General features: G+C 37.3%; 1 protein-coding gene across 5 annotated transcripts in view; it reads left to right on the top strand.

The window, feature by feature from the left end:
- Window positions 1-25,453, top strand: part of EPHA6 (EPH receptor A6) — a 373,338-nt gene that overhangs the window by 287,600 nt on the left and 60,285 nt on the right. For 3 of the 5 annotated variants that reach the window (XM_077174585.1, XM_077174586.1, XM_077174589.1), the window contains 2 exons: window positions 12,341-12,463; window positions 25,328-25,389. In XM_077174585.1, coding sequence (XP_077030700.1) covers window positions 12,341-12,463; window positions 25,328-25,389 — 185 coding nt within the window. The remainder of the gene's footprint in view (window positions 1-12,340; window positions 12,464-25,327; window positions 25,390-25,453) is intronic. The other 2 variants (XM_077174587.1, XM_077174590.1) reach the window with 1 other exon arrangement.

Raw genomic sequence — 25,453 nt, 5'->3', positions numbered from 1 at the left:
TAATAAGCAGAAGTGGTGTACCAGGTCAATAGCTATTGACTGGGGCAATAACAAATTTGCCTGCTCACTGCAAATGAGAGCTTTTATCTGCTGCTACCAGCTAAGCAAATGTTAACTTTTAAATTATACTGTTTTCAAATTTGCTGTGGAATATGTAGTGTACAGGAGGAAAGAAATGCTAAACTAAGCCTGCTCAAAAGTAGCTCTGAAACAGAGTTTTAACTCCCTTTTCTTATGGCTTCATTTCTCATTTGTCCTAGCTGCAATCCCTAATCACAGAGGGCAGTAAGCAGAACAGTTGCTGTAGCACAAGCTTTCTGTTAGCAGGGAGTTCATTTCAAGGGCAATTTGCTGGGCCAAGGCAAACACACCATGGCACAGAATCTGGTGCCACTTGTATTGCTAACCAGAACTCACGGGGGAAACTTTATTCTTGTATGGTTTTGTTACAGCAACACCATTCCTTGCATGGTTTGCACTGCCTGATTGCCTCACAAATTTATCATAGATGCTTGGACACTTCATAAAAACACCCATGTTTCCTTTCAAGCCATGTTAGCACAGTGATAATTTTGGGAACTCTTTTGGGTGTGCCAGGGCATCCTTAAGTAAGTTTTATGTCTGTGGCCAAGCTGCTGCTATTTCATAAACAGGTATAAGAACAATAATTTCCTTCTCCAGTGCAAACACATGTGACCAACACTGAAAGCTGGGCTCTTGGGAAGTAAGATGTGTCTTCATTTCTACATCATGTTGAAGACTTCCCATAGAAAGTTTATAAATTAAATTAAAGCTATGACTACAGAAAAAAAAATCACCCTGCATAACCATATCTACAAAAAGCATGAAAAAGGGTCCCTGACTATTGTAATTATACTGGAAGAAATCCAGACTGGAAGCTTTAGTTAGTTTTGCTCTACAGTGCCTTACACAATAGTTTAAAGCAAAACCTAATCACTACTATGTAGTAGTGGTTCAATAAAAAATATCAGTGCATGCAAGGGCTTTATTACACTCATAATCTGTTTGTTCCTCACCCCCACAAACTCTACCCTAAATAGCTTCCAATTCTTGGAGATCAGTCCTAAGGAATTGCTTCCGTTCCAAATTTTGACTGCTGAAGGATTTGTACCCGTCACATGTACAAGAGGAATCTTTTCAAGGCATTCATTTTCTTTGACAGCATTATATACATTTGTGTTCTCTAGGAGGATTTTCAAAATAGACCCTTTACAAAAGGAGGAAAAATGAAGACAGCAGCTAGACCTCTAGTTCTGTGTAAACTCATATTCTCAGACATTGAGCCTGGCTTTGGAATGACACTTATGACTCCCTTATTGTCTCCTCACTGTTTTGATTTCATGGCTTTCAAATTGTAAAGAGTATTGCAGTTCTGAAATCTTCAGGCACTCATTTTCAAATCAGTTTAAAGCTTTAATTATTGATTTTCTTTTCAAATTACTGTGTATAACCCATTCAGTGCAACAAAAGCCCTAAAATCAGTGCACCTTACCTTGTCCATGAGGGAGGCAGAGCACCAACTTGATCCTCTTTCACTGGAATTTACCATATAAAGCTCTTAATATCTGACTTATTTTTTTCTTTTTTTTTCTTTTTTTTTCCAAAAATTTAGGACCTAATGAACTCTTCTTTTTTCAGCCAAGACATTGTGCCTTTGAGCCTTTATTGTAATGAATTTAATGTTGCTCTTTTCTCCCACCTGTTAAATAACATTCAGAATCCATTTCAGAAGGTGACATATTTTGTAGTACATGTGTTTATTGTACACAATGTTGTATATTTTGTTGCTACACAAAAGGATTGAGTCACTTTTTTGACAATATTGACCATATTCCTACCTTGGTCATGGTTGGTGAAATTGTACTCCCAGGAGGCATGATCCTGCAAAGTTTAAATGTTCTTTATGGACAATCCACTGTGGTGGTGAGATTGTTTGTGTGTCATATTAGCCACTGGATTTCAAATGGCATTGAGTATAAAACTGAATTTTTCTGATAAAATATTATTGTAGTTGTAGCACATAATGACAGACAAAACAGCAGGATCTCAGCTGTGTTATAAATTGTTCAGTAAGTGGAGCTGTACATTTAAATTTGGCTCACTCCCTTTATTTGCCTTTGTGTACTTATTCATAGATAAATATTGCAACACATTACTGAATCCAGGGTTGGCATGGCCATCAAATTAACACAAAAACCCACAGTCACCAACCACCTGCATTGTTAGCCAAATTTGTGAGCTCAGTTTATTGAAATATCATCCAAAATACAGAGCTGAAAGAGCTGTGCACATAACACAGACACACAAAGTATCTGTAGCCTTCTTGAAAAATAGGTTACCCTTCCTGACTGGTAGTGGAAGAAATATAGTTAATGTTGATATCCTGAGCTATTTTTATACATGCATACATCCATGTAGACATTTCAGTTTACACATGCAAACCACCATGCACCCATGTGTTGAAGGTTGCTGGCAAAAGTTAAGAATCCACAATACTCAGTTCTCCTGAATGACAGATACTTAAAAGAAATGAGCTTTTAACTCTCTGGAAAAATTTACATTTAACTTTCATGCATTACACTCTGGAAATTTTGTTCCAAAAATCAAGGGGCCATTTTGGTTTCCTGCAGTTCAAATAAGGCACATTTCTTTGTTCTGCTTTTCCCTTTTTGCAGTTAGCAAGCCATACATCTTGACTGTCAATTCTGCTGCTGCATCTTTCACAGGACGATAAGCAGTGAAGAAAAAGCACATTGTCAAACAGTCAAGCAGTAACACCCTGTTAACAGCAGCTTAATCTGACCAGGGTACACTATCTAACATAACTAAATTCCATAATTCTGCTTTCATAGGTTACAGCTGAGAAACAGGATTTCAGTTTCTTCAGGATTCTTTGCCTTCAGATGTCTGTGTTCAGGCACACAAGACCTGACTTTCAAAGATATTCAGATGCTTTGACATGCGATGTGGTTGTGGTAGAAAAATAGGTGACAGAAATGATTCCTATTAACAGCTGTAAAAAGATAAAGTCCTATAGATAAAATATGGCCAGACTATTTCTTTTTCTTTTTCTTTGGAAGGGAATGCATGGTCATATTTTTCATAATTAGCGTCGTTATTAACCACAAATGATTGCTTTTCCATCTAAAATATCTGATTTCTTCCTCCACCATGAAAGTAAAGAAGAATATGATGCAATAAGTTAAAGGGCCAGATATTTAGAGTGTGCAGGAGATATATGAAGGGTTGGGACTTTTTAACAACAGCAACCGGAAGATCAGTGAATATCAGGGGGAGACAATATTGCATGTGCTGACAGATTTGCTGCACAACATGGCTGATCTGTTGTCTGTGCAGGAAAAGCATAAAAGCAATTATGAGAACAATTATAAATGACAATGGCAATTGCAGCTGACAACCAAAGCAGTGAGGGGGTTAAAGAGTCTATAGAAAGCAATCAATAATCCCAATTCACAAGTTGTATTTGGTTGATTTACTTTGATAAGTGTACATTCATTTGTTCTTCTGTGCAGAGGCAAAACACACTAGTAAATGTACATGTGATTGAGCTTTGGAAAAGACTGGGGATAACTCTGCATCCATAGGGCACAGTTCAAGTTGTTTCACCCCATTCCAGGCAGAGCATCCTGCTACACCTTCCACTGGTGAAAGCAGGATGTAACAAGCAGGAAATAATTGTTTTAAATTTAAACTGTGTTACTCACCTTCAAATATATGTGGTTTTTCAATAGCAACCATTATTGGGTTTTAGTATTATTTATTAATATTTTTTTTTTATTATTACTCATAGACCCTCCAGGTCTAGACTCTCCATACAAACCTCTGCTACAAGAGTTTGCATTGTGATATTTCCTACAGCTTTAAGGCTCACACCCAAATTTCTAATGCAAAGCAACAAGCTTAAGATATCTTTACCAGCAGATTCATATCAAGAAGAATTGAGAAATGGACTGGTAATTTTCTCATATAAATATCTGATATTGCATTTTATAGAAACGTTAGAGTTAGAAGTGAGGGAAAGAAACTATTTCACTGACTATAATTATATTTCTGATTTTAATATATACATAGTTCAGGTTCCAGAAGAATAAATAACTTAGATGCAAACTGTTTGGGATCCTTTCCAAACTCCTGGTTGGAAATTCAGTTTGCACAAAATAATACTTCATAAATGCTACATTTCTTCAGAGATAAACATGGTGCTTGTAAATCAGGAGAGGATGATAAAGCTGTTAAGGGAGACACAATTGAAAGTGAGAAGCAATGTGGGAAAGAAAGGAATATGATTTTGAAACATCATAATAGATGGTGTGAAGTTACAGAGTATTCATTTTAAGTATGTTCTAAATATAAGCACAAAACATTAATGACAATCCTGTAAACACATTTTCAGAAGCAAATGTATTCTGTCAGACATTCTCAAATAGATTCATAACAACATCCATCTGTAAATATTGTCATTTTTCAACTAAACTTTAACAAGGTAATTTCTGCTGAATAAAATTTGAAAGCAAATAAGTTTAGCTGAAAATTACTTCATTTCAATATTTTATCTAGAGAAGCATAGTACAAAATTTTTATAATAGTAAAAACCTGAAACAAACCACTGTACTGTTGCTAGAATTCACATAATCGATTACCTTTCTTCCTGAAACAACAGAAACTTCTTAATATCTCCCTAGACTGACAATAATTAATTTACTCACTTTGGAAAAGAGTCTCCTCTCTTTCCTTTCTCTGCTTTTTTCTTCTACCCTGTAGTTGAGCACAATCTTCAGCACACCAGTGTTTCAGGTAAGACTGGCAATTTACTTCCAGTTTTCATTGAATGCCTTTATAAGCATTGAAAAATGTGACTTTGTGGCCTAAGCAAACAAATGCTGCCCAACATCCATCCTGGCAGAGTCACTGTTGCCAAAACCAGCACAAGGAAGATGAAATGAGAGAGGTTTTACCACATGGTATTCACTGAACACCAAGGGGTCTTTGAGCTGCAGAGAAAATCCTCTGAATACACTGGTATCAACAAGGAGATAATTAACAAGCACAGCTAATTCTCTTTGGCCAGCAGCATCTTTCAAAAAAAAAGCAGAATTCCTGTCCATGTGCCTCAGGCCATCAGAGAGCAAACACAACCTGTCGTGGTTTACCGGGTGTAGGCTGGGACACCTTCACTAAACAGAGGCAAAGAGGATTTTCTGTCTAACTTACAGATTTGTAAATCTAAACCAGCATTTAATCCACTTCTAATCAAAGAGTTCATTCCAAACCACAATTCTGGTAATGACAGCGATTTTCCACTTTTAATCCTGGCATCTTTTATTTGAGGGAGTCACTTGGTGTTTGTTACAAGGAAGGGCTTAATTTCACTGATATTACTACACAGTGAATTGTGAATGGATGGATGTGAAATAGCAAAAGGAATCCTCAATTTGTACCCTACATTTGTTCAACAGAAAATCACTCAGCCCCAAGGGGATTTTTTCAACTGAACACAGCGAGGCTTTTTCAGTGATACTGATTATTGTCTAAAAGTGGGGAGTGTTTGTCTCCTAGCCCTGGTTCATACTGTAACAGGGTAACAAGGCTAAAAGAGGAGAACATCAGAGCTTTATTTGCAGAGCTGCAGAGTGCACAGCAGCTTCATGAACACATTCTCCTTCAGATGTCACCCATGAAAAGCTAGTTCACTCGTTAAATTAAACCTCTCTACAATTTCTAAACATAAAGTACAAAATTAATCCCCAAATCTCTGTTTTTATGGAAACAGCATGAAAATGGGCAACTGAAAATTTAAAAAGCCCCTGGAACTTCTTAACCATCCCATTTACCCCACCAACATTTCACATGGGAGTTTCCTGTCTTAAAAGAACAAGGAATTCCAAATTATTATTCCAAATTATAGGAATGCTTAGATTTTTCCTTCCAAAATAACAAAAAGTGGCTGATGAAAAGATAATTCAGATAATTATTAATGGATTCATAATTCCCTAAAATAATTATGTATAAAAAATGAATCAAAAATTTTCAGCTGATATTACAGGCTTTGTTTTCTTCTATCATGAAAACTGTAATTTTAAAGTATTTTATTTTCATCTAATAATGAATGCATGATAATGAAATCCAAATGTACAGCATACAGTACTTGTAGCAGTGTCCTGGGTATCATACATCCCTATAAACACATAAAGATTTCAGGTTCTTATTTAGCGTTGTGCTAAAGCTATTTTCAGTTTAGGAGGGACTGAAAAATATTTATTTAGTAGACAGCTTAAGCATACACAGTTTTATCCCATAGAAGCTCAGTATTTCCATTTCTATTCCATTAAGGCTACAAAGATGATTCAACATAGCAGTTGTTATGGCTCTTAAAAGCCTTAATCATATTAATGCTGTCACACCAATCTTCCCAGCAACCAGAACTTCAGTGTGCATTGACATTTAACACATCACAAAATAAATGCCTGTAGTGTTTGTAGAACTCTTTTCAAGCAATTCCCTCATTTTTCCCCCCCAAATCACCTGTTTGTCTAGAAGCACCAAGGGAAATTAAATTAGATGTTAATATTCTCCCCAAATATTCTGTAACTTACATCAGTTCCTCCTTAGGAACTGAAAGATGCTTTCAGCATTTGCTTTTTGTCCCAGAGAAGTCATAAGTAAAGCCAGAAGTTGTTATAACTGGGGTTTTCTAAAACAGTCTCATTCTGTGTAAATATTCCTACCTCTGGACTTATTCCCATCTGCCAGTCAAGAAATGAGAGTGCAGCTTTGTAGGGAAGCATTGTCGTCCACAAGGATCTCAAGTTTAACTCATCAGGGATGGAGATCAGATCTGAACAGCAGCTTTGCCCTGCCCAGTGTTTGTCTTCTTCACCTTTCCAGAAAGACCTTATAAATTTAAATCTGGAGTAGAAATTAGGGACCTTTATATATAAAGGCAGGACTTTGAAAATATGTTCCCCAAGAGCTGGGCTAGAAGGGTCTGTTCCACAGAAATGAAGCCAAAGCATAGGAATGCTTCATTATTTCCAAATCAGTAAACTGCAGGACATTCAGAGTTAAAATCTAACTGAAGAGTAAAAAAAGCATTTAAATAAACAATCCAGACACCAGGAAAAAGCAGTCAAAGGACTCTATGAGTTCTTGAAAGTTCACTGAGGGATGTCACAATTATTTGTGGGTGTGATGTCAACTACTCTGATGGAATCTGGGGAAACAAAATGGGACCACCTCTTTGAAAATCTGCTGCTGAACATGAGAGAATAGATTTCTCTCTGCACAGCACAATGCAGGTTTGGTTTTACTGGTTTAGGTACCCTAGGGCAGAATTCAGCCTTCAGGAGTTTCACTGTGTTATTTGCAAGGTAATGGAAATCCTCACATGATTCACTTGGACTTGGTGGCCTTCAGAGCTCCTTTCCAACCTCAGCCATTCTGTGTTCTGTGATTTCAGCAGGGGTTAAGCACAGTCATTTTTGTCAATTCTTTCTATGCTCTAATATTTTGTGATGTCTATTGCAAAATACTATTTAGTGATCTTGAAAATTAGATTTTTCTAAGAAATATTAATTATTCAGGTAAGAATTTAGGCATACCACTCTATCAGCCTTTGCTTTCATGAAAAACAGTTCTAAAATAAGAGCATATTCTAAATCTCCAGATTATTGCATTGAAAAAAGTTTATGTTTTCTAAATGTACTGAAAACATGATCCAACAAATTCATCAGGGATAATTTTTTTCCCTGCTGCTGATTTTTTTTCCACTGCAAGTCAAGCCTTTTGAGTGCTCTAAAAATTGTAATCTGACATCATAATTTCAAAGCTTTATAAGCCATTCCTTATAAAAACCTTCCATATGTTCCCTCATAAAAGATTATGAAGTAATGTGCCATTCCTGGTGGTCTAGTAAGGATGAATCAATAAAATCATGTGAGAGAAAAGTCAACTGGTTTTCAGTAGTTTCCATAATGGATATATTTCAAATAATTTTGTCAAAAAAATGCTCTAACCCTGCTTCTAACTTCCCCAAGGAAGTAACAATAAAAATGAGGTTTTATTTTAGAAAGGGAAGTGCTCCTAACAGAAGCCAGTCTTCTCTCAGATGTTAAGTGATAAAATTGGATAATTCTCCTATTCCAAAGCAGGAAAACTTTCTGCATTCTGTCCTCCAGTATTCTGTTACTAAATGTTCAGCCCACCCTGCCTGAAAATGCACTTTGGAGTGAAAACAGCCAGTTGCTTCCAGCCAAACTGGGTGCAAAAGCTCCTTACAGCCCTCCCTTCCCTAAAGCCTTCATCTGCAGAGTTCCTGAGAACTTTCTCTTAGCTGGGTTTTAACAATCCCTGCATGGAAAGAATCAAGAGAACTGACTATATAGAAATAAATAGCAATGGGATTTTTTACATTAAATATACCACCCATGCATTTTTTTCTTTTTTTTCCAAACCAAATCTGTGGGAAAGGAACAACAGACTGAAGTCTTCTTTTGCTGGTGCCAATAAAGAGATGGTACTTGTAAAAATAAATAGAAGAAGGCAATTGTGACCTCTCTAGCACTTCGCAATCCAGTTTTTTAAATTAAGCAGCCAAAGAGCTGTTTTCAAAGTTGTATCTGTTAGATGCTCAGAAGTACACAGCACATGAAATGGTCAATTCCACCTGCAGAAAGTATTGAATAGATACTTAATAATAATAAAGAATAGTAATAACTAAGGAAAACCAGCAGTGACAAAGAACAGGGCAGAGTTTTGTCACTGGTCATGGGATGTGGGGCTGGGAGCAGTGGCTGTCCCTCCTGGCTGGCCATGCTGTGACCACACAGTGCCAATAAATGGGTGTGAATTAATGTCAGTGCTCTGGAGCTGAACTAAGCAAATGGATTTCCTTTGCCCAGCCACCTTCTCCTGCCCTTCTGCTCAGGGGGATAATATCCTACTTAAACCCATGCCACTTTAGGATGCTGTACCAGTGACTTCCCTATCAAATTCCACAATTTGTGGGATGATATTCCCCCAGGAACAGCTGAAGGTGGAAGGCAGGCTAATTGATTCAGCACTCCCCCACTGCCTCTGAGCTCAGGCACTTAGCTGTAATTATTGTGAAACAGAAGAATTTACACTGAGTTCTAAACTGGTATCACAAGGCTCAGAAAGTGGTGGATACTTCATGAATTATCAGCTATTCCATGTATTTCTACAGTTTCAACACACTTTTCCAACTAATATTGTAACTTACGTGGTTTCCCATTAGCAGGGAGAGGTTGGGGTTTTCTCCTCAATAAATCCATGAGTGTAAACTGCTAAATAACGACAGCATTTGAGGGCACTGAGGAATCATGGCTTAATATTCTTGTCTCCTTTTCCCAGTTTAGAATCTTGTACTGAAAGATCTTTCCATCAGTGTGAGTGCACCCACTGCAAAAATAAGTTTTTGCAGAAAACAGAAGTGGTGGGAAACACGAGTCTCTGTGTGATGTGGACTGAGAGAATGGCATAATTTCTTAAGAAATCTGGTTAACTAGCTGACTCCAGGGGTCCCTTCCAACCTTGCATATTCTGTGATTCTGTGTCATTCATTCAAATATTTCATGAATGTTTATGCAAACAAGTAAAGGTTTGAGTAACTTCTAAACTACTGTAAGCTCTTATCAAAGCTCTGTCCATCTGCTGGTGATTGATGTGGCTTAACAAGAATTAATTTGCTTTATCTGCAGTGATTATCACCTTCCCAACATAAAATCACATAATCAAGTCTCAAATCCTTTTCACATTGTACACATGATGAAAAAAGCACACCTGGGGCTGAAAAAAGTTCATCCTGGGGCTGTGTTTTAATTTAGAGCTGTGCATGTTTTAAGATGAATGAACTTTAAATCTCTCATTTGTCTGCAATTTTTGTTGATGGATACTGGTCAGGGCTGAATGGCACCAACCTTGTCCTTTTCAGGAGGTGTTTGTGGACTTCTAGAAGAAACTAAATGAGGTCTTGTTCTAGTAACTCTGACTTCTGCTTAGTCAGAGGCATTTCTGAGGTGACAGGAGACTGGATGGACTGCCTGAAATGAGACTCAGTGCCTCCTCTTAAATATCCAACTGCTGCTTTGCCTCTCACAGCCACTTTCAGAGTGGAAATCTCCTGCCGATCATGTCATGTCTGCCACTCAGATTTTTTAGAGCATCTCAAATGACACAAACCGTTTACACTTAAGCAACTGAACCCTGACTTTTGAGTGTGAGAGAAAAGTGCTATTTATATGTATTCTTTTAGTTACTTGCTGCTTATACCTCAATAATTTCAGCCCTCTAGTTCTCGTAGTATTTATAGATTTGCTCTAAAATTCACTGCTCCTTGGTTTTGTTTTTTTTTTATTTCTGGGTATGTACAATAAGTGAAATAAATTTGGGGTTGTCTTCACAACTTTCTATAACAAAGTAACTTGTTGTAAGACTGTTAGGAAACTGGAGTTATTTGCCATTTAACAGCATTTAAATAGAGGAAAATGTCAATGGTGAAGCTAAAGCTGTTTGGCTTTTCTGAAGGTTTGTACATATGGTGTGTGACTCAGTGGCTATACCTTATTGTTGGTATAATTCATATTTTGAAACAAGAGCCATTTTCTATTTGGGAAGTCTTCATATGTTCATTATTTAGCCTTTATGTTTTAAGATGCTGTTTAGTACCAAACATCTTGGAGTTAATGGAACAATTTCCCTTTTAAAATTGAATCTTTGTGTATTGCATTCTGTACTGTCTGTCCAGGATCACTTTTGCAAATATTTTAAAGTGAAAGCCATGGAATATGGAAACACTTTTATAGGAATGTCAAAGATTTCTCTTGTGTGTCCAGAGGGAAAACCTTTAGCCACCAGATATAAAAGTACTGCATCTACATCAATTAAATTAATTATTTTAAATTAATTATTTTCCCACAGACTGCAGCATGACTAACTAAAAAATTTAAAGGACAGATGGATTGAGGGAAAACATTAGAATTCTTGCTTGAAAACAAAAGTAAAAAACTCAAAGCTCTCCTAGGCTACTTTAAATTCAGCAAGTGCATGTGTGTTTTGGGGGTAAATTTTCCTCAATGTATTTTTATTAGTGGAAAAAAAATCTCAACTGTTGAAGGCCGTTGATTTTTCTCATTGTCTATAAAGATCAAGATGCTTTCTGTCTCTTAAAAGAACGAATATGAAGTACCTGCAAGGTGAGGAAAACAAACTTGCCATTGCCTAACTTTTTGGATGGATGCTTACTTGATGCACTTGCAAAAATACCCAGATTATTCTGATTGTCAGTTTAGATTTATTGCCAGGTGGGAGAATCTTGACCCTGTGCTTTTCAGTGAGATGTGCAGAGCTGTCATTTCAGATCCATCTTTGATGCTGGCACTCAATGAGCACTAACACGGGGAAGTTGAAATGATGTCTGCCGATCTCTGTACAAATGCTGACAGCTGAAATAGTGGATCAAATGCTAAGGCATTCATTTCTCACCAGTAGATACATCACAAATATTTGTTTTAGAAGAGGTGGATGAGATAATCATTGTTTCTATGATTAAAACCATACATGTAGGCAATGAGAAGAATATACAGTTTATTATAGTGAAAGCATAAAATGTGTTGAGCTTCTGGTGACAGCAAAGCAAAAAGGGGCCATGTCCACATTGCTTAAAATCAAAAAGTAACAATTATATGAAAAATATATTAAAAAGCTAAAAATCTTTAGGCATCATCCATACTCCTGGTTTTTGCCTGTATCAATACATAGACAGGTGTTGGGAGGTGTGACAGAAGCTCTGACTGCTGGAGCTGCTTTGACACAGAATTCAGTATTTTAGCTACAAATTCTGGTTTCCCTTTGCCCCTTGTGACTTTTGTCAGGTGGCTTTAAAATACTGGTGTAAAACAGCTTTGCTGGTATAGCCTCATCTCTACTGGTCTGTCTTTGATTTGAACACATAATTGTAACTTGCCTCTATGGTGGAGTCATTTGGAATGCATTATGAGTATCCCACAGGTGCAATTTGCTGTTGAAGCACCAAATTTTTCTCTTGCTCCTAGAAGTGCTGGAATTCTCCATTTGCAAACTATGCAGAAAAGCTTTTTCTGGTTAAAGCTGTGTATTGTATGACTTGGTTAAAAAGCAAACAAAAGCTTTTCATGAGATCTGTTCCCATGAAACCACTGTAAACTCTGCAGAAATTTGGTTGTTCTTTCTTTAAACAGTCAACTTCTTTTGTCAGCCAGAGAACAAGTCATTTGATTAATGATCATTTCTATTTCTTTGAAAGGATCCTTCCCGACCATTGGGGTGAAGTCTCTTTCGAGATTCCTGAGGGCGGGATTTTTAAATAGCATCCTGGCCTCACATCCAGTGGCAGGGGGTGGATCTTTACCCCCCAGCATTTCCTCTGGTAGGTATTCCAGCCTGTTCCCACACATCAGTTGTTTTTTCCTTCACTCTCTGCCCCATCTCTCCACACATCTCAGGGAAATCAAATTTGGTATTTGTCAGACAGGGAGATCAGATGTCCTTTCCAATGAAAAGCCAAACCAAAAGGAAATGGAAAAGACAATAAATTCTTGGGAACAAGCCATTTTCCTGAATTAATGTATAGGAGAAATTGTGAGGGAAACTGTTCTGCAGTTAAGTGGCCAACCTAAATATTGGAAGAGAAGGCCTGGTGTCCTCTAATTATCCATTTCATGAAGCATGTCCATGAGCACCAAAGAAGGAGAACTTTAACATCTTGGAATTTGGAATTTGTGTGACTCTGACTCTTCCCTAAAAATTTATATTCCATCACTAAAACATAGAAGCAAAACAAATTTGGAAAGGGAAAACTTAATAATATATTAAATTGGTGTTCGAAATCTCTGTGTTCTTTGGTAGCTGCAAGTTGTATCTCATGAAAACCACCTTTTTTTTTTTTTAAATAACCTTCCTGTAATTCTCTTTAAATGAGTGAGGACAGGTTAGAGGGCTCCTTTCCATGACAAGCTACTTGTGTTATCCATTCCCTTCTGGAGCCATTAAACATCATCTTCCATCAAAAGTAATAAATGAAGAGTAAATGCATACAACTATAGTTAAAACTGAATCAAAGTTCCTTTCCAAACTGCATATTTTTGTTTAAAAATGGACCTGTACATGGGCTAATGGAAGGCTGGCATCTTTTCTGGACATCCTGTGTTATCTGTAGTGTTACTTAAAAGTTTTTCTTGAAAGAAAAAAAATCTCTTCTGGTAAAAAAAGGGAGAAAATTGGTAAATTACATAATGTTACTGATTTGCTATACAAAAGAAACTATTGTAATTCTCTGTGCCCCATTTTATCTACTGCAGTAATTCTAATTACAAGATGATTCTTATTTTTCTTTTTATTTCAAGTGCTATTATTTCTTTCTTTGCTTTCTTTGAATAGAAGCATCTCAGCGGCTTTGATGTCTTTTCTTATGACTGTTTGGGTTTCTTTTGTCGACAGTTTGTGAAATACTTTCCATAATTTTTTCTCCATGGGATATCTCAGAGTGTTTAATAGCCCTCAGGAATTGTGGCAGTCAGCATCACAAGGAGGTGGTACCTATAAGTAAACAACTATTGAGCAGGAAATAGCGCAGGCCCCATAAAATTCTCTGTTTTGAGCACAGTGTTATGTAGAGCATCCCACTGATTCTGTTAAATTACAAATGGCCTCAGATTCATGAAGTGGCTTCTCAACTACCTCCCTACCTACAAGTTAATTTTATCAAATCCTCAGGACTGTTGTTTTTTGAGTACTTGTAAAGCTTTTGGTCCTATGGACTTAAGAGTTCTTAAATGTAGTTTGTTTAATGAAACTCATTCAGAATTCCTTGCTGTTAAATGTCTCTTACTAAGAATTCTGAGTCAATCTGGTGAAACATTGAAAATGGGAAAATATGGAAATGCAATGGCATGATGTGTAACAGATATCCTTTCAAGTTAATGGAGATGAATGGTGCTGTTTGATCATGTCAAAAGCAACCAAAAAAGAAAAGTGAGCAAAGCAGTAACCCCAGAGAAAGAGAAGATTTTCAGGTAGTTGAGAGGCAATGAAGAACTGTGATAAATCCAATGGATGATATGTGTTCCTTTGAGAAAGAATGCATGTTGGGGTCAGGGAGCATGAAGCTCTGCAGTGCAGGTCAGCAATTGCTGCTAATAGTTGTATCTCAACAATCTTACCTGTAGTGCTGCTATTTAACTCTTCCTTATTACTTTATCATATTTACATTTATATTAATCATGGTATGAATTCTGAATTGCCTCTTTTTTCATCAGAGATGACCAGGGGATACCCTTTCCTTTCCTAAATTGCTAAAAGCAGCTTTGCTTTACATGCGAGCAAAAAAAAAAAAAAAAACCCAAACATTTTTGGGAAAAAAAAACAAACCAAAAAAAAACATGAAAACAAATCTTGACAAGGTAGTGCTGATCTGGGATGTAAGAGAACTGACTCTCTTGCTGTGCATGATTCAGTGGAGATGTTTGGGCTTGTACTGGACAGTAGCTCTCATAAGCCTAACAGAGGTACTTAACATTTAATAACTGCAGAATTATAACCTAATTGTTTCACATATTGGTTATGGGTAAGATTTCAGTTAATTTAACTACATGGGAGACTTAAAATGCCAGCATTATTCTGCTATTAGGGTCATTAGGAACAAAGATAATGAGATGCTAAAACCTTTAACTTAAGCTAAGTGGCACATTCCCTTCCAAATACTCAGAAAATTTATTTCTAACTAAAGACAAAATGCTTTTAGATCTTTTTTCTACAAAATTCACTACAGATGTTTTAATGAAACACAGAACTAAACTAGAAAGGCTGCTATAAATAAGTGTCTGGAAAGCAGCTTGGCAAGGCCATGCAGCTGTTGGTTTCCTTTTTTCCCTTTCTACTTTAATCTCAGTAGTTGAGAGGAGTGTATTTCTTTTACCATTGCATTGACAGCCTATGTTCAGTTTTGTGTAATTCAGTTTTTACACTGTGCAGAGATTCTCTTATGAAAAAGGAATCCTCATTTAGCCAATTTAAGGATTAATTTATGCTGCTGGGACAGGGCATTATGTCTTTCTACATAAACAGATTGTCTCAAATGTAGGTGTTTTTCAAGCCTAGACAGGACTTCTAATGCAGTAGTGCTTATCTTTGATAGTTACATCAAAAGTCTGTCACTGCTTTCACCAGAAGCAAAACTTAAAGCAGGCCTGAAAAATTTATCTTAGATTCTTGCAAAAACAAGCCCATTTGCAGACAACAGCTTCCTTTTTATTTAGCTATCATTTATGTCACAAATTACTTCATTCCTTGTTATTCCACCTGTTAGCAGTACAAATTGACATGACTTTGCTGATGTAGGTCTGCAGTGACAGATGGATTCACATGAGCAATAAGTACTTTTTCTCAAGTGATAGCCTTGCATAAATTAAATAGAATTCTTAAACCACTTAGCATTTACACTCCTCATCACACTGATGCTGGCACAAGCTGTGGAAGCTTCCTTCATGACACACACCCACACACACCCACAAACCCACACACCTTGTGAGAACCCAAATTATAAACTGCCAGAGGTACACCTCTCTCTTCACATTCTCTCCCAAGCTACACACCCTGTTTGTTATTTGCTCCACTTTGGGGAAGCTCTGGGCTCGCTCCTCTTGCAGCTCCTGATTGAAGTATTGTGTGAAGGGTTTGTTGGGTAAGTGCCCACAGAAGTTACAGGCAGGAAGCTTCACGGTGCTCTGCTGTCTTTGAGCAGCCAGAGATTGCTCAGCTAGCTGAGCTGGGAAGCAAAAAAGGGAAAACAAATACCTCTCCTACCGTTCCTTTCAAGCTAAACTTCTTCACTGAGTTTTTCTGTCAAGAGCTGGAGATGGGTGCCAGGCTATGAGCTACCATGGAAAGGTTCTGTTAGCCAAACCTCTCCTACAGACTGTTCAGCATTCAGTCTGCATTAGCAGGACAAAACTATCAAAATTATTCTTGCCATAAACTCCTCTCTGTGAATATCATCTCCCCATCATGCTGTGGTCAGCAGCTGGATCATTGCCCCCTGTTCCTCGCACAGAGCCCCTCTCTGGAGCTTCTGTGGAAGTATCCTGATGTGGCTTTTTTAATGAAGTGTGACTATCAGTTATTTCCTGCCACTGAATTTGTGAGTGTTAACTATCCAGCTCCTTGACATTGTAGGAAAAATGGAAGCAAAGAAATTTGGCTTGATGTAACAACCCACTTTTGTGAACCTCAAAAAATATATTGCATGCAAGTAATTGAGAATGCACTTACTTTCCAGTAACTGGAAGTGATATTGGATGATTTGCTCACTGCTGTCCTGAACTCCTCTTCAACAAAAAGCACATTCTACAGAGTATATCCCCTCTTCAGTGTTTTACTGCCTAGTTATTTATGGCTTTTGTTTAACACACATTACAATGTTCACATTTATTCCACAGAGCTCCTCAAAAAATATTCATGCAAAATTGTAGAGTACTAAACTAGATGATTAACAGTTTTCTTTTGCCCAAAATTAATATTTTATTACAATTTCCAAGTGCACCTGAGCGAGCCCATTATTCTTGATATTATATAAACTGACATTTGAAAGCAAATTGTATTGACAGATCCTTATTGAACAAAATTACTCAACAAGAACCATCAAGGAGCAATTGTACGTAGTGAATTCAACTATGATTATAATACTCCAATAATGAGAAAAGTAACTTTTTTCCCCCCAGTTAATGCATTTTTCTTTATTGTGAATTCCAGCACCTACACTTCTATATTTTTTGTTAAATGAAAACTGCTAATCCTTTCCCAGTGAGTAACAAATTGATTCTTCTATTGCATATGGATTTCCTGGGATACCAGAGCCAAATGGCTCTTCCAGTTTATTCTTCCCAGCCTCAGTGCTGTTCCACTGGAATGTTTACCTTAAAACCCTATAACTAACACATAATGGCGTGTATTTTCTGAGAACAGAAGTCCAAATGTAGATTGACTTTCCCATTAGGCAGACAGGGAGTACTTCAGAATCAAAATAAGGATGAGCAGCAAGTAGCATTAATACTGAAAGAAACATATTTTGTGCTGGTCAGTTAGGGTTAAGACTGAACTGTAAAACTGGGTTTAAGCTCTGAGTGTAGGACATGACAAAAAGAGGTTTTCATTCTTCACCCTTGCTAAATATCTAATTTCATGCTCAGGTGGTCATGGTAAACAATTCCAAGCATTTAAATCCTAGAAGTTCAGAAAAAAGTATTTGCATATGTGGTCATTTTTACATAATATACACTACTACTGCATATTTTTAAAATCTGACAACAGAAAATGTGGAAATTTATTGTTTCAAGCATGTTGAAGCAAGTTGCTGTTCCTTACTGACAGAAGCAGAAAGATATGAAGAGAGCAGGAGAAGCTTGACAGACATACACAGAAGTATACTTGTAAATGAGATGCACACAGATTTTCTTTGTTTCAAGATTAGGGGAAAACTGAACTCCCTTTTTTGCCACTGATAGAACACTAGATGTAAAAGCATAATCAGAACTGGTTCATTTTTGTGAGATGGGAGGCAGGAGAAACAGCTAACTTTAAACATTATGAATAATGTTTAAATAGTTTTGGTCTATTTTAGGTAGGAAGCCATGAGCCTCTACCAAATTCAACTTGCTGAAGTAGCATTCCCAGGCCCAAATACTGAGTATGGGAAATAATCTGCCTAAATCTGAATTTTACATAGTGGTATTTGAAAAGCCTTTTTAGGTGGCTTGTGCAGTTGGTGAAGACTAGACAATCCTCTATAGACTCATATCACCTGTCTGTGACAGAGTTAGAATCAGAGTTGGAGGGAGAAGCTTGACAGTGTGTGCCTTCATGTTCTGAAGGTAAAAACCCTCAAAGAGAAATGATTAAAAACCCCAGGAGATCACAAAAATATCAATGTTAGGTCCAGGGCATCATGTATCTGTTGGAGCTCTGAGTCATGATGTTTTGTTTTCTTAATTTTGGATTTAGCAGCCCACATGTTACAACCAAAGGTTCCTTTGTGGGTTCCAGAACCTTCAGGAGTGTTGATGTGTGACCTCCACTACTTCTGCACATGAGAAATGATGCCTTGCTCATAAGGAAGAGTGGTGGATCATGAGTTTTTTACAGCTCAGTGGTATCTCAGATGTTTACTCTTTATGCAGACTAAAGGGAAATGGGGCAAAATGGCTCAAATGGTAAATGGGAAAATACACAAAGGATATCCTAAAGTCATGTCAGAATCTTATCAATTTTTCAATTAGGCATAATATCAAATAAATTACAAATGCCATTTTAGAATAGGATTGAAATAATACCTTAACTACGTCATTATGCTTATGAAAGCACAAAACCTTGCTTCATTGTAACCTTGTGTATGCTTTTTTTTTTTAATTTTGCTCCTTTTCAAATTTACATTGTAGCTTAGAGCTTCTAACTATAATGCCCCTATGATAATAGGTAAATTCACAACAGAGGTTAAGTAGGATTTGCTTCTTGCATTCCCTAAGAACTTGTTATGAATCGTGGCAGCCTGAAGTGCAGAAGCCCAGATTTGTGCACAGATTTGACATTGTTTAAATTCCTTTCTGTGCTCTGGGGTCAGCAGGGCAAGTGGTCATTGATGCAGTCAGACTCTGTGGTCTAATTCTGAAGCAAAGAACATCCCTTGCTCCTTCCACAGGAGGATATGGGTTGGTATGAGCCCTGAGGAGCTTCAGGGTGAGATGTCATTAGATAAAGTGAAATATGCTGAATTTCAGTTATAAAATAACTGAGGTGAATTGTTTTGGTTAATACAACTGGGCAAAAGTCTCTCTTAAACTGAATCTGAACAGAATGCATTATCTGTTACTATTTTTTTCTCTTATTCTTTGCTTCAGTGCTAAAGCAAAAGTGCCATTTTTTGTATTCCTATAATATAATTTTAGGCATTATTTCTCTCTCACCCACCCAACCCCCAAGTAGTGACAAAAAAAACCCTATTTCTTCTGGCTTTACCCTCTCCTGCATTCCACTTGCTTCTCTCATGGGAAGATAAGGATCAGAAAATAAATAATGGAAACAACATAGCTGCTTTCTCTTTACAGATCCACTTGCCTTTCCTCAAAATCTTCCAGAATATCTTCTGTAGGCACAGTGAGGGGATTGATGTGGTTTAGAGCTTGCAGGAGGAGCAGGACTCCTCAAATTTCTGTTGTCCAAAGCACATTCTCCCTTTGTCATGTGAGGAGCCAGGAGAGCCACTTGCAGTGCTGCCTGCAACATGAGGCTGCAGGTTCTCAAACCAGAAGGCTTGAGAAGTTTTTTATAAATATTTAATATTTAATATAAATATTATATGCATATACATACAGACTTTTCCTGGCTTCCAAAACACACCAACAGGCATAAATTCTTGCCAGTGGGTCACAGGGTAGTAAGTGGAAAAGCATTTAATGTATAATTACAGGAAAACAGGTTTATGTGGATACAATAAATCTTCAGGTAGCAGTGGTATCTGTGTGGCCATACCTTCCTAACATTTGAACAGTATCTTATGGTCATTCATGTGTTTTGAAGTGTCATTAATTGATTTTGCAGAAGTATCTTCCCCTGACTAAACTAACTTAACTAATGATATTTGATATATAGACATGAGAAAATCCAAAGTGCACTAGGAGCAAGATAAATAGGTTTTATCTATGGGAATTCCTTTGGTAGCAGATAAATGTAAATATGTTATCCCATCCTGTTTGCAAACTCTGGCTTCTAAACTCTCAAAAAGGAGTTTGAAACTGCAACTTCTATTTTTTGATGTTGCTTGGACACAGGTCTTAGTCAGGGGCCTTCTGTCATGTGAGTCAATAATTCAAGTGTGGTGTCTTGCAGTAAAATTCACATTGGCTTCATGTAAATTGATGGGGGCTAACAATGCAAAACCGAAAATGCAAAATGACAGAAATTTTTTTATTTGCGTTTTTTTTTAATGTTTAGTTTTCTTTCTTTTTTCCTCTATCTGTTTTGTATAATGGAAAAATATGGGTTTTAATCACTGCAATTAATTCTTTCTGGTGCATACAAATGCATTTTTAGTGATGACAGGAGAGAAGCAGCTGCAATGCCATGGCCAGTGGCTCTCTGATTTGAAGGGGTGTGCAGTGAATGGAGCAGCTGTAGCTCCAGAAGTGCCTCCCAAGCATTCCCCTGGATTTCCTTGGCAGTGTGGAAGGCACAGCCCTCACCCAGGGTGTGCCCCTTTGTTTGGGGCTGGCTTATCTCTGCTTTAGCAGGAGATAAATCCCTGGAAACCAACAGCAGAACTTGGCTTTGGAATGAAAAGATGCCTGATAGGGAGGTGATTTCCTGAGCCACGTGGATTCTGATCTGCAGGAGTGGTGGAGCAATTTTTTCTGATATGAACCAGGGAACAGGTGCCAACCTGTGCTGTTTTAAGTGAAAGAATGAGGAACATGTGTTTATGTTAACAAATCTATCCCCATAATTGCTATTAGAGATTTCATTGTAAGTCTGTAGAAAAAGAATGTGTGCTAACTATTCTTTTTGGAGGATTAATCTTACATAAAACATTCATTAAAGGAGGCTTTGCTGTATTATTTAAAATGACAACAGGAGACAACCAGCTGAATATTTTGTCATTGATATGACACTTCAGATTCTCCTCCTTATTCATCACTCTGGCACTCAGTTAAATTGCATGCTATCAAAATCTTGTATTGTGGAAAAAAGAAGCCTAAAAATATATACAATGTGAATTTCAGATTTAACCAGTATTTTACATTATTTTGAAATGTATGGGATTTTTTTCCCTTTTTTGTTTTTTTTGTTTTTTTGGTTTTTTGCATTCCTGCTTATTAAAAAATGACAAGCAGATTGATCACTGGAAGATACAAGATTGCAGCATATTCTGGGGTGGCATGACATCAATACAGGTTGTTTGTCATTTTCTCTGGTTTTGTTTGAGTGGCATTGCAGTACAGCTGAGTGGGAGAACTGCAGTGAAGAACTTTCTTAGGGAAGGTTGTCCAAAGCAGTCAGCCTCTTGTCACAAGGTGGGAGTTGCCTCAAAACAGTGAACAGCCCCTGCCCCTTCTATAGATTCATCTCTGTTGGGATAAATTGAATTACTCTCCTTTTCCTGCATCATGCCAAGCCCCAGTGCTGCTCTTGTGTGTTCAGTGTGGCTTTCTGAGATGCTAGAACTCTGAAATGATTTCCCAGAGCCACACTAACTCCATGTGCAAGGAGGGAAAACTGCTTTAGACAATATCCCACATGTGTCTGGGGCAGGAATATTTATGCTTTCCCAAAAAATCTGAGAACAGAGAATGTGAGGATGGTATCAGTGTGTGTGTCCTGTATAAATACAGTTATTATTTCATGTTGTTATCTTAACTATGTAGTAAAATGATACATTAGTTATAATGTGCTGCAAATTATAAATGTGATATATGTAGTGTGTAAAATCTGTATTTAGGATTCTCAGGACACGTAATAATTCCTCTGCTTTAAAAGGTCTGTTTTCTCCCAGTACTCCCCATTCCAGCTGTGCTAAGCATCTAAAACTGCTGCAAGTCTGATTTGTTTGACTGATTTGATCATTGAAGCAGCTTCAAACATTTTTATTTCATCCTCCCCCAGTTCAAAGTAGAATCTGTGTGCTCTCCTCCAGCAACACCCACAGTTTTTAGCTCCTTGGTTCCAAGCCCTCAGCTGACACCTTTTTCAGTGTCCTTTTTCCATTCCTTCTCTTGTGTGGTTCTTGACTGTAAAATTAACTTGCTTCTCTGTCTCAGAGACGTCTCTGCTCCACTCCCATTTATTCACTCCTGGTTTTGTTTTGAGGATGAAGAATTCTAAGTGCCATGAGAACAACGTGAATTTTCATAATCTAAGTAATAGGCTTTTTTAAAAATTTATTTTGATGCGAACACTGCACTAGTTTAGAAATCTCCCAGTACTATTTTTGAAGTCAGTTTTGTAGTCCTCTTAAAAACTAAAGCAGTATTTTGTGTTTGTACAGGGGTCCAGCACATACAAGTTTTTCTGGACTCAAACTGCACTACTCTGTAAAGGATAACATACTGGTAATAGAGCCAGTGTTGCAAATTTGATGGTAAAAGTTCCCACTGTATTCTACTGGATTCTACTGTGTACCAGAGTTTTTTACTTTTTAAGTCTTCAAGCCACCCTAACAACAGCTGAGACATTTTCAATCCACAGGTGCTCCAAAGACAAAAACTGCTGACTAAAAATGTCACTGTCACAGTCTGTCTTGGAATACATAAATAGCTCCAGGGAAACATTAAATTTGCAGCCAAAATCAGGTGGCTTTTATCAAGTGCTGTCACACTAAAGACCGGATTATTTGAGAATTTAGGTTTGTGTCCAGATTAAAGATTTTGGCTTGAGATAATCAAGTGATGGAGCCAGGTTTATTTTCATGGTGTCATGACACATTGTAGTGTCTTGACACAATCCCACCTCAATTCCATTTGAAATTTAGGTAGCATGGCAAGTGATACAGACTAAATCAGTAGAAATCTATCAGCCAAAGTGACTGAATTTATTCATGATTTGCTGATTTCCTGATATACAGCAACCTGTTAGAAGGAAAATGCTGCACTTTTTGGTGTATTTAGTGCCATTCCTGTGCTGTCACTTAGAAGAGCTTGGTTTTGTGTTAAGGCATGTCATTTCAAGTCATTCAAGTTGAGTGTTTAAAACCTCATTGTCCAGTGGAAAACAATACTGAAATATATTCTTTAAATCCACAGATGAATGCATATAAATATATTTTATAGTTACTTTAACCTAGGAGCAGAGGGTCTGAGCAAAAGGAAGAACAGGTGGGTTTTTTTTTTGGAGGGAAGAATATTTTGTTAGAGAGTGTAGAAGAATTAATAGTTCTGTTTAGCAAGTATGAAAATAATTTGTGTTGAAGAATGTGAATTTAAGGAGCATAAAAGCTGCAATGAGGGCCAGTGAACCTCTAGAGAAAATTACAGCTTCTGGAAAGTGTAGAGTATCAAAGGATTCCCCACAGGAAACCAGGGGTGCTGTTCTAAAGGTCCATTTGTCCTTCCTTTCAAATGCAAACTTTCTGTACAGGTGTTTTAGTTGTTGATTTACCCAGAAAGAGAAATTTCTGATTGAATATGCCATCTGAAAGCCAGCTTTACACCCCTTCTTCTTGAAAAATGCTATTGTCTGCATCATTTCAGAAATTACTACTTGCTCAAGAGGATTTTGCACAGTGGAAGATTCCCTAGCATCAGGCTGCAGGTTGTTTATTTCTCTAGGTTTTAGGATTTTCCTTTCATGGGGAGGTGTCAGCCCCGTGACAGTAAGGAAATCATAAAGGGAAGGGAATCCGGGGCATTCGTGTGCTTGAAACTAAAGAGAGTGGGCTGTACAACCAGTCATCATTAGCAAACTGAACTAAAGGAAACATGAATTTTTAAAACCTCTGATCTCTAAGAGCTTAAAAGAGATGTATCTTTTAAGTTTATATTGTAAAACCAGGGCATAACCAATGGGTGTAGATGAATATAATTGATTTGGTGGCAGATGCACATCAGAAGCTGAGGCTAAACATTCAGTTAAAAAGAGAGAAGCAGGTTATTCTTCACACTTCCAAGGGCTATCCAAAAAGACTTATCAAGGCATCTGGGAATTTTTACACATACACAAAAAAAATTAGTATAGTGACAACACTATGAAATGTTTTATTCATGGAAGATGTGAACATGAAAGTCAATACAGAAATAATCACGAATTTCATTAGAGGAAATGAGGGAATAGTGATAGGAACTACAAAAAGACGAGAGAAAGCTCTGTGAATGGGCATTACCAGGAACCCAAAACTTTGGGTCAGCATGCTGGAGCAAACACAGAAATGGATCATTCACTTTTTAGATAGAAGGTTCACTGTAACAGCTCAGGAGAAATACCTGGCTGTGGCCTGTTGTACATTGTGGACAGTTCAATAAACACTTCCACAATTAATCAAACTGAACAGAAATGGACAATTGTGGTGGAACAATCAAAATGCCCTTCTATGTTTTATCAGCCCAACACTGTGTTTGATTGTTTGATTCTCATCCCCGCATCCAAAAAAATCACAAACATAAATTGAGCTTAAGAGAAAAAAAAAAAAAAGAAGTGATTGAAGAGTCTTCTTTTGGGCTTGAAAAATATTGGCCCAGCTAGTGTGGAATTGAGGAAGGGAAATGGTGGACTCAGTGTCACCACTTGGCATAGCTCTGGTTTCCCACAAACCCCAAAAGAGATGGGCATTCTCAGGAAAAGAAAATTCTGCCATTTTAAGCCCTTTCACCTCCTTCCTAATCTTACTAACATTCTTCTTCATTAATTTTTTTGTCTGGAATGGCTGCTTTGGGATATTAATAATTCTAAGAATTGCTGTGCAGCCTGGTTGGCAGCTTGAATGCCCCTCTCCTGTCAAGCACTTATAGAGGGTTTTTTTTTTAAAGGGTACCAGTAGTGAGTTGGTGTTTAAGTTAAGTACACACTTCAAAAGTGTATCTTCACATTTGGATATCCTTTCAAGAAATAAATGTAATGTCTTGTTCTGCTTCAATTTGGATATGGTGCCACCCTGGGACTGTGCTGGTTGGGCAAAACCTTGATTTGAGTATGCACACTTGACTTGTGCATATTTTAGGTATCTACAAAATATACATAATTTTTCATGAATTCAGAGTTTTTCTGGATTATAAGCACCCAATGCACACAGCAGATCTAGGAGAACTTTTTTTGCGACACCCCATTTTATCTGTCTCCCATGTTCCTAAGTCAATTAGACTTGTATTTTTTAGAGGAAAATTATAACACTCAGTTTGTAATAACTTGGACATGGCTTATGAATATTTGGGTTTTGCCTTAATTCAGATACATTCCAAAATATTACATGGCAAGTTTTGCTATTTGGAGATAGCAGGCTCTTCTTTGATCATTTTTAAGGGAGAGTACACCAAAGTGAATGATGTGCATTCAGCTAATCCAGTAAGAACAAAAGAAAAAAAGAAGTGCATAGAAAATAATTCTTAGGAGTAACACAAAGAATTGTGTTTGCGATATAAATGAGAATTTTGGAAATATTTTATATATTCAGCTACTGTGAATGACCTCTGCAGAACAGCTAGAATTGCAAAAGCCCCATAATATGTGCATAATGCTGATGTGTCTCTTTGCTGTTTTGCAGGCAGACCAGTAATGATTGTAGTTGAATACATGGAGAACGGATCCCTTGACTCCTTCCTGCGGGTGAGGTGCCATTTTCTGATGACATTTGAATCAGAAACCATTCTAGGTTAAGATTTTAAATCAT

This window comes from Agelaius phoeniceus, chromosome 2, assembly GCF_051311805.1.
Source record: "Agelaius phoeniceus isolate bAgePho1 chromosome 2, bAgePho1.hap1, whole genome shotgun sequence".
Lineage (NCBI taxonomy): Eukaryota > Metazoa > Chordata > Aves > Passeriformes > Icteridae > Agelaius > Agelaius phoeniceus.
The sequence above is the reverse complement of the archived record's forward strand: the minus strand, read 5'-3'. Positions and strand labels throughout refer to the sequence as shown.